This window comes from Vigna unguiculata, chromosome 10 (assembly GCF_004118075.2).
Source record: "Vigna unguiculata cultivar IT97K-499-35 chromosome 10, ASM411807v1, whole genome shotgun sequence".
Classification (NCBI taxonomy): Eukaryota; Viridiplantae; Streptophyta; class Magnoliopsida; order Fabales; family Fabaceae; genus Vigna; species Vigna unguiculata.
Genome location: NC_040288.1, coordinates 15,749,409 through 15,758,601, shown reverse-complemented (window position 1 = coordinate 15,758,601; position 9,193 = coordinate 15,749,409). Strand labels below are relative to the sequence as shown.

The 9,193-nt window shown below is 30.7% G+C and overlaps 1 protein-coding gene across 1 annotated transcript; it reads left to right on the top strand.

The window, feature by feature from the left end:
* Positions 1 to 435: 435 nt before the first annotated feature.
* LOC114165833 (TMV resistance protein N-like) lies at positions 436 to 4,418 on the top strand. Its single transcript, XM_028050428.1, has 5 exons — positions 436 to 986; positions 1,090 to 2,182; positions 2,345 to 2,620; positions 2,752 to 3,480; positions 3,886 to 4,418. Exons 1-5 carry the CDS (start codon positions 469 to 471, stop codon positions 4,354 to 4,356), a joined length of 3,087 nt encoding a protein of 1,028 aa, XP_027906229.1. The 5' UTR covers positions 436 to 468; the 3' UTR covers positions 4,357 to 4,418.
* The last annotated feature ends 4,775 nt before the right edge of the window (positions 4,419 to 9,193 follow it).

Below are 9,193 nucleotides of genomic sequence, written 5' to 3'. Positions count from 1 at the left end.
AAGTGACACGTGGCATAAATATTTTTTAAAAAAAATAAAAAAATTAAAAAAAATTAAAAAAAATTAAAAAAATTCAAAAAAAATTCAAAAAAAATTCAAAAAAAAATTCAAAAAATTCAAAAAACGAGGAGATGACACGTACTTAACGGTGTTAGTTATCTACTAACGGAAAGGACCTAATTGATACTAATTTACAAAAATGAGGACCTTATTGAGACTAATAAAAATACGAGGATCAAATTGAGATTCTACAACAAAAACGAGGACCAACGGAGTATTTTAACCTAAAAAATAATAATCTTTGCATAACTAGCATGGGTTTTTCAATATGATATTTGTTTTTTTTATAACTTATAATTTGTCACATAAATTTTTATATTACATATTTCATGTAATATAAACAACTGTAATTTTAACATCTTTTATCATTTCTGCTTTACCTTTGTAGACTTGACTTCAATTGCTTGGATGGAGTTGGGTTCTTCTTCATCGTCATCATCTTCTTCCTTCTTAAAATCAGAACCCCAATTCATATACGATGTGTTCATCAACTTTTGGGGAGAAAACATGAGCAGAAAATTCGTTTCTCATCTCCATTCTGTGCTCTTACAAGCTCAAGTCAAAACTTTGATTAATGAGGAAAATCTGCAGCAGGGAAAGAAGCTGGAAGAACACATGCGCGCAATAGCAGCCTCTAAGATCGCAATAATCGTTTTCTCCCAAACATACACTGAATCTACATGCTGTCTTCGTGAGCTTGAAAAAATCGTTGAATGCCGCGAAACTTTTGGCCAAATAGTTCTGCCAATATTTTACGAGATTTACCCATTCGATGTACGTCATCAGAAAGGTGATTTTAGGAAAGCGTTGGAAGAAGCTGCACACAAAAGCTATTCAGGAGAACAAGTGGAACATGCATTCTCTAGATGGAGCAATGCACTCACCACGGTTGCAGGTATCACTGGTTGGAATGTCAGAGATTTCAGGTAAACAAATGAATCCTTCGCACTTTGTTCTGTTTGAGAGTGAATGAAGCATATTTTAAGGATGTGATTTATTTTTCGTAATGCATTACCATTCATCTTGAAGGCATGATGCTGAACTTGTGGAGGTTACTGTTAGCCGTGTTCAGACAATACTGGATTATGCAGACTTGTCTCTTACCCGATTTCCCGTTGGATTAGACCCTCATGTGAGAAAGGTAATTGAATGTATTGAAAATCATTCCAGCAAAGTCTGTATGATAGGGATATGGGGGATGGTAGGATCGGGTAAGACTACCATAGCCAAAGCCATCTACAATCGAATTTATCGTCCATTCATTGGTAAGAGTTTTATTGGAAATATTAGAGAAGATTGGAATAACAACCCTGTTCATTTGCAAGAAAATCTTCTTTATGATGTCCTAAAATCCAAGTTTGAGGTGGAAAGTGTTGGGTTGGGAAGAACTATGATCGAGAATGAGTTTTCTCGAAAAAAGTTGCTAATTGTGCTTGATGATGTGAATGAGTTTAGCCAATTAGAAAACCTATGTGGGAATCGTGATTGGTTCGGTCAAGGAACTGTGATAATCATTACAAGTAGAGATGTTCACGTGCTGAACCGACTCAAAGTTAATTACATTTATAAAATGAATGGTATGAACGAAAATGATTCCCTTGAGCTTTTTAGTTGCCATGCCTTTAGAGATTCAAAACCAAGAAAAGGCTTCGATGAATTTGCAAGAAGTATAACTGCTCATTGTGGAGGACTACCACTGGCTCTTGAGGTTCTTGGTTCCTATTTATGTGGTAGGACAAAGGATTGGTGGGAAAGTGCATTGGCAATACTAAAAGTACTTCCCACTATTCAAGTTCAAGATACATTGAGAATAAGTTTTAAAAGTTTATGCGATGACATGGAAAAGGATATTTTTCTTGATATATGTTGTTTCTTTATTGGTGAAGATAGAGGCTATGTCACCCAGATACTAAATGGATGTGGACTACATGCTGATATTGGTATAACAGTTCTCATAGAACGTGGCCTCATAGAAGTTGGAAGGAACAACAAACTTGAAATGCATCCTTTGTTAAGAGACATGGGAAGAGAAATTATTCGTCGAAGATGCCCAGAGAAACCAGGGGAAAGGAGTCGACTATGGTTTGAGGATGATATAAAAGATGTACTGAAAAGGAATACTGTAAGAACATTCTTTATATGATTTTGAAACTTCTTTTGAAAGTGTTTTCTTTTTCTAGTGCAATACATGTGTTGTTAACTTATTAGACTCACCATTAAGCTTCATTGATCAACGGATACTGAGAGATTTCCCAATTGTATCTTTTTCCTATATTCATCACAGGGGACAAAGGGTACCCAGGGATTGTCCCTGAAACATAAATCAACCAGAGGAGATTGCTTTGAAGCTCATGCTTTCAAGAAAATGAAGAGATTAAAACTGTTACAACTGGATCATGTACAACTTACTGGAGATTACGGGTACCTTTCTAAACAACTGAGATGGATTTGTTGGAAAGGGTTTCCTTCTAAATACATTCCAAACAACTTTCACATGGAAAATGTAATTGCAATTGATTTAAAACATAGTCATCTTCAACTTGTCTGGAAACAGCCCCAGGTATTCATTGCATTCATTTTTCTTTTAAAACTCATAGGTTAATTAAAATATAGTATAATAATTGGTTCAGGTTTAACTACTGTATTTTTCTATTTTCTTTTCTAATCTTTTGTCAAAAACTATCTTTGTAGGTTTTAGAGCGGTTAAAATTCCTTAATCTTAGTCACTCCAAGTACTTGATAGAAACACCTGACTTTTCTGGACTACCAAGTCTTGAAAAGCTCATTCTAAAAGATTGTCCAAGTTTGTGCAAGGTACACCAATCGATTGGACATCTCTGCAATCTATTACTGATAAATTTGAAGGACTGCACAAATTTAAGCAGTCTCCCTAGAGAGGTATATAAATTGACATCTTTAAGAACTTTCATCCTCTCTGGTTGTTTCAAGATTCACATATTGGAAGAAGATATAATGCAGATGAAATCCTTGATAACTCTAGTTACCGAAAATACAGCAGTGAAAAAAGTGCCATGTTCAATTGTAAGCTCAAAAAGCATTGGATATATATCCCTACGTGGATTTGAAGGATTGCCGCATAATATTTTTCCTTCTATCATTCGATCTTGGATGTCACCAACAATGAATCCCCAATCTTATATTAGTCTGCTTTGCCTGGATATGGAGAATGATAATTTGTCTGACCTTGTGCCTTTGTATAGAAGCCTTGCAAATCTTCGAAGTATTTTAATTGAGTGTAACACGGACTTTCAACTATCTGAGCAAGTAAAAGCAATTCTAGTTGAATACGGTGTAAATTTTACAGAATCAAGAATTTCAAATCATCCCTTGAGGTTTTCTTTGATTGGTGTTGGAAGTTACAATGAATTCTTCAACACTCTCAACGATAGCATTTCTGAGGTTCATTCTCTTGCTCTTACCTTTGCGTGCTTACCTTCAACATTCATTATTTAAGACAACATGAATTGATCTCAATATAGTATCTAAAAGCAACTGTCATTTCTATATAGATTCAATGCTTCATTTGAAAGTGCCTAATTTTAATTATCAACAACAACAATCCATACGCTCATGTTGTACTTTGTTCATGTTTGTTAGATTCCCATTGATCAGACCGGTAATACTTAAACAGAGATGCACAAAAAACCATTAACAATTTGGTTAAATTTGATCGGTGTATTACTTTTTAACTTGATTAGAAAGCTTATTCTTTTGTCTTGGAATAATTGTAATTTGAATTAAAAATGGTGATCATTTGAATTGCAAAAGTTCATACATGACTAAGCCTTTGATCTCCTGGTACAGGTATTGGCAAGAAGTGAGTCTTGTGATGTTTCTCTTCCAGGTGATAACTATCCTTTTTGGTTGGCAAATATGGGTGATGGTCATTCTGTTTCTTTCACTGTGCCTAGAGATCGTAACATGAAGGGAATGATTTTTTGTGTTGTTTATTTATCAACCCCTGAAATTGTGGCAACTGAATGTCTTACAAGTGTCTTTATTGTTAATTACACAAAGTGCACATTACAAATGCACAACCATGACACGGTAATTTCCTTTAAAGATGAAGATTGGCATGGAATAATGTCAAATTTAGGATCTGGAGACAAGGTGGAGATTTTTGTGAATTGTAGTAATGGATTGGTGATCAAGAACACAACTATATATCTTATATATGGTGAATCAAATGACTTGGAAATGGAGCCTTGCCTTGAGCCAAAGGAAAATGCTTTAAATAAATTCATTATGAAAATGGTAATGTGTGACTTCTGGTAAGTTAATTTCCTTCTTTGAGAACAGAACAAGATCCCTTGAGTTATGGAATTAAATTGAATGTCCTCGATTACAGTTTATTTCTTTCCATCCTTTCTTTTCAGGCTCTAGTTGCTCATTCTCTTTGTTTTGTATACAATAATAATAATAATAATAATAATAATAATAATAAGATTATTATTATTATTATTATTATAATAAAATCCCGTGTACAGTAACAACTTGTTTCATATGTATATACAAAACAAGATTAGATACTACACGTAAAAATTTGACTTTGTGATGAAAAGTTTATTAATTTTTTTAGAGATTTATTTCCTTATTTTAGTTTCTAATTTTCTAATTAGAGCCTCCCGTCATTTTAAGCTTGATTGTGTGGAGTGGATAAATTGACGGGGTATAATTTTTGACCTGTCAATATTTTATAATGATTGAGCTCGTGATTGAACTTGAGCATTTGTTTGTGTGCATCTTGCTTCTGAGAGGTATGATCAGGATGTCAACGGGGCGGGTAGGGTACGGGTAGTAACTCCTCCGTACCCTACCCGCTGGATAAATATTTGTCCCGTACCCGTATCTATATCCGTCGGGTATCCGCCTATTTTTTTTATATCCGCGGGTATCCACGAGTACCCGCGGGTATTTGCAAAATTATTTAAAAAATAAATATTTAATCATAAATTCAAATAAAATAAAATAAAATACATCACTGTCATAAATTTTAAATAAAGTTCAAATAAACTCAAGTTGATATAAGTCCAAATAATTGTAAAAGTAAATATAAAATGACATTCAATACAATGGAAATTCTTTAATTAGTGTTTTGATCAACAAACCCATCCACCTTCTCCGATTGAATACTGAAAAATAAACAAAACAAACAAATAATAAACCTCAATTGTCACGTGTTAAGTATTCTTATTTTGATTCCATCATTTGATAACAAGCATACCATAAACTTCATTGTCTATATAAAGTTTGATGTATATGTCCAATTTCAAATAAAGGAGAGAGAAAAATGTCAAGGGGTAAGTTTAGCGGGTATCCACGGATACGGATACTATGATACCCGTACCCGTCCCGTTAACATGCGAGTATCAAAAATACCCGTACCCACGAGTAACGGGTATCCATTTTTTACCCGTTGCGGGTTTTATCTGCGGATACAGATTTTTTTGACATCCCTAGGTATGATGGATGCTCCAGTTTAAGTATAAGCGGCTGGAAAATATGTTTTATATTTATAATTTAAAATTTAAAGTAAGAATATATTTTATTTATTTAGTCAGCTTCATAAGAGATAAAAACTACACATGACCATAATAATGCCTATATTTTAAATATTTTTTCTTTAAGAATTGTTTTAAAGTCTTTCTTTTCTATTATATTTACTGTTTTACATTTGTTATTATAACTAGTTTTTCACGGGAAGTTTTTAAATATTATTTCTTTGGTTATTATAAATAAATTTAAGTGTTTAATAATGACAAAAAACTAAGTTATGAATAATAAAAATTATAAAAGTAATGACCGGTGAATGATATACAATAGTATCTATGTTGGAAGAATGATGTCGGTTTAATTTGTGAAGTGTCTAATACATAAAAATATTATGTCATTCATGGGATGTAATCAATTCACAGCATAATAAAAACCAAATAAATCTTTAAAAAAATATGATAAACATTGCATACCATTTTCATTGATAAACAAAAGGGAGTTCATCAATGGTAATGTGTAATCTTAATAAGACCACCACCACCAGTGTGATTTGCATTTTTCATCAATGTACTTAATTTCAGTAAGTATATATATATTTGAACAATAAAAAAAGTTTGAAAAAAAATCACAAATAGTGAGTGACATGTCTATAATTTCTTTTTTAAAGAATTTCAAAAATTTCTTTATGGACAACATTTTTAGTTGTGTTGGTCACATTTCCATCTTCATCTAGAATAAGTATATTTAAGCCCTTTCTTTGTTTTAACTCTAGAAATAACATATAGTTATCCATGTGTGAATACTACGTGGAAGATAAAGTCAAACTCTAGAAAGTGATTGTTAGGAATCCAAGTATGAGTCTAAGTCCCACATTGACCAGAAATGAGAAACTAGAGCACTATATAAGAATCAAGACCCATAAACCCATTGCCTTAAGGTTTTGGGTTGAGAGTGGTGTCAGTATCTTATGTGGTTAGGCTCAGATCTCATTGGTGTTGTTCTCCCCAGTGAAACCCCCTCTGTAAAACCTAACAATGATTAACCTTGACTTTGGTTGCTTGTCATTGCAAAGCATATATAGTGATATTGGAACATGTCTTCTCTGAAATTTAAAAGGCAACCCTGGTTCAGAAGGAACTAAATCCATTCTTGGGATATATATTTTGTCACCAATGTTTTTGTTTGTAATTACATTTGTAGAAATGGCATCTTCCCTACATGATTAATAGGGTTGGGCAAAAATAACTTAACCATACTGTATTATAGTTAATTGAACTATATTAAACTAAAACTAACTGAACTATTAATAGAAAAACTGAATTATACTATTTATTAGTTTAAGTTTTGAAAAACTGAACTTATAATAATTAACTACTCAGATAACTGCACTGAACTCTTTCTTTAATGTTATAGTGCTGTAAGTGGAACCTATTCTTATTGTTGTCACTTGATTCTCATGGAAACTCAATTACCCACATGAGCCCAGCAGCCTGTAAACTATAGCATAAACTGAATATTTTTCTCTTTTCAATATTATCCAAATTTATTTTTTATATACCTAACTAAACCACAATTTCAATTACAATGGATTATCTACCACCCGAATTTAGCTATTTCTTTTCCATCAATTTGGTTTGATATACGTGAATTTTAAATGGATTTTTCTTTCTTCTAGTTTAATATTATTAAATTTTAATTGTTATATTTTGTATGAATAATATTTTTGTTTTTAAAGAAATTGATATTTGAAAATAGTAATATTCTTTCACAAATTAATTTTGTTAATACATTGTTTAACTTATATTAAATTTACTATGTTAATGTTGTGAACAATTAATTAAGTTGTCAAGAAATGACATATAGAATTATTATAGAAGAATATAAATATAAGTATACTCTAGGAATAAATAAATGAATTCAGCTACAATAAAAATAAACAAGTAATAATAATATATTTTTAAAAGGTTGTTTATAAAAGAATTATCACTATTAGCGAGAATTCAAATTTATTTACAAAGTAAATATAATAAAATTAATTTTTATTTGTATAAAATTAATAATACACTTATAAATATATAAGAATGTTATATTTAGAAACTGATTTGTAAATATATTATGTTTTTAAGAAAAATGTAAAAATATAAATTTAAGTCATATTTTTATATTTAATTTCCGATTTAGTTTTAGTTACATAGAATAAAAATATATAAAATTATAAAAGTAAATATATTTTGTTAATTTTTAGTTCGATAAATATATTTTAATTACATAAATTTATGTATTAAGATATATTAATATTTTGATTTTGATGTATTGAAATATTATGCTTATTTTCAATATAAATTATGAAATACGAAATTTATCATGTTGTGTAGGATTTTGTAGTTTTCTAAACACTTTCAAGTATTACTAGTAGACTCACCCGTACGTACGCACGAATTCAGTTCAAAATAGTGTAATTCAGTTCAAAAATAGTGTAATTCAGTTCAAGAACAATACAATTCAGTTCAAAATTAATGCAATTCAAAAACGGTTCAAAAATAGTGAGTTAAGTTAAAAATTAGTGCAGTTCCGTTCAAGAACAGTGTAGTTTAGTTAAAAAATAGTGCAGTTCAGTTAAAAAATAGTGCAGTTCAGTTCTGACATAGTGCAGTTCATAAAACAGTTCAATTCAGTTCATATTATAGTGAAATGTAGTTTAGTGCAGTGTAGTTCAGTCCAGTTTATTTTTAAGAAAAACAGTTCAGTTCAGTTCGTCTGAACTATTTTTTAGTTCAGTGCAGTTCATGTGAATTGGTTTTTAGTTCAGTGCAGTTTTTGGTAGTACAGTGTAGTTTGGTTTATTTTGCCCAGCCCTAATGATTAACTTGCAATCTTGTGCCATTAAAAAAGACCTTTTGCTTGATCAATATTTTTCAAAAGCATAATTGGTACAACTATTTTAAACTTCAATCGATGATTTTGTATGCTTGAACATTTGATATCATTTAAGAATTCTAATGTAAATCATTCAGGTTGAATTTCTTCTTGTTCATCTGATTGGCAATGTGTATATGAATTTAAATAACTTACCTCTTGACCACTTAATAAAGAAAACATGAATTCATTAACTTAAGGATACAAAAATTCAACCAATCATTGCTCCATCATCAAAAAATAACCAAGATTCATCATATTTACCAGAAATTGAGGATACACAAATTCAACCAATTAGAGGAAAGGTGATTTTGTATTTCCAATCAACAACTATTATGGAATTTCAACAATGATTTCACCATTTTCATTTAAATCCATCTCTCTGTCTCCAATCTTCATGATCCAATCAACAAATTATTTTATATCATTTGTTATTAAACTATTTTTTGAAGTACTTAATCTCATGTTTTTTTAGAGTTTTAACAATTTAAAACACTTCTATAGCTAGAATAGTGTATTGATGATTTGATGATATCATATTTAGATCCTTTCTTTATAACAAACAAAATTTTCCTAAAGTCACCTCCAAAGACAAAAAACAATACCACCAAATGGTTTGTCATTGTTGACATCATAAACATTTTTCATAATATATATCTCTAAAGGTTCTATCAAATGCCTCAAAACACATTATATTCATCAT

Bases quoted from the DNA above. Each gene is read 5' to 3' on its own strand.
- LOC114165833 (XM_028050428.1), top strand. From the start codon at position 469: ATGGAGTTGGGTTCTTCTTCATCGTCATCATCTTCTTCCTTCTTAAAA. The intron at 2,183-2,344 runs GTAAGAACATTC...TATTCATCACAG, and splicing joins ATGTACTGAAAAGGAATACT to GGGACAAAGGGTACCCAGGG. The intron at 3,481-3,885 runs GTTCATTCTCTT...CTCCTGGTACAG, and splicing joins TCAACGATAGCATTTCTGAG to GTATTGGCAAGAAGTGAGTC.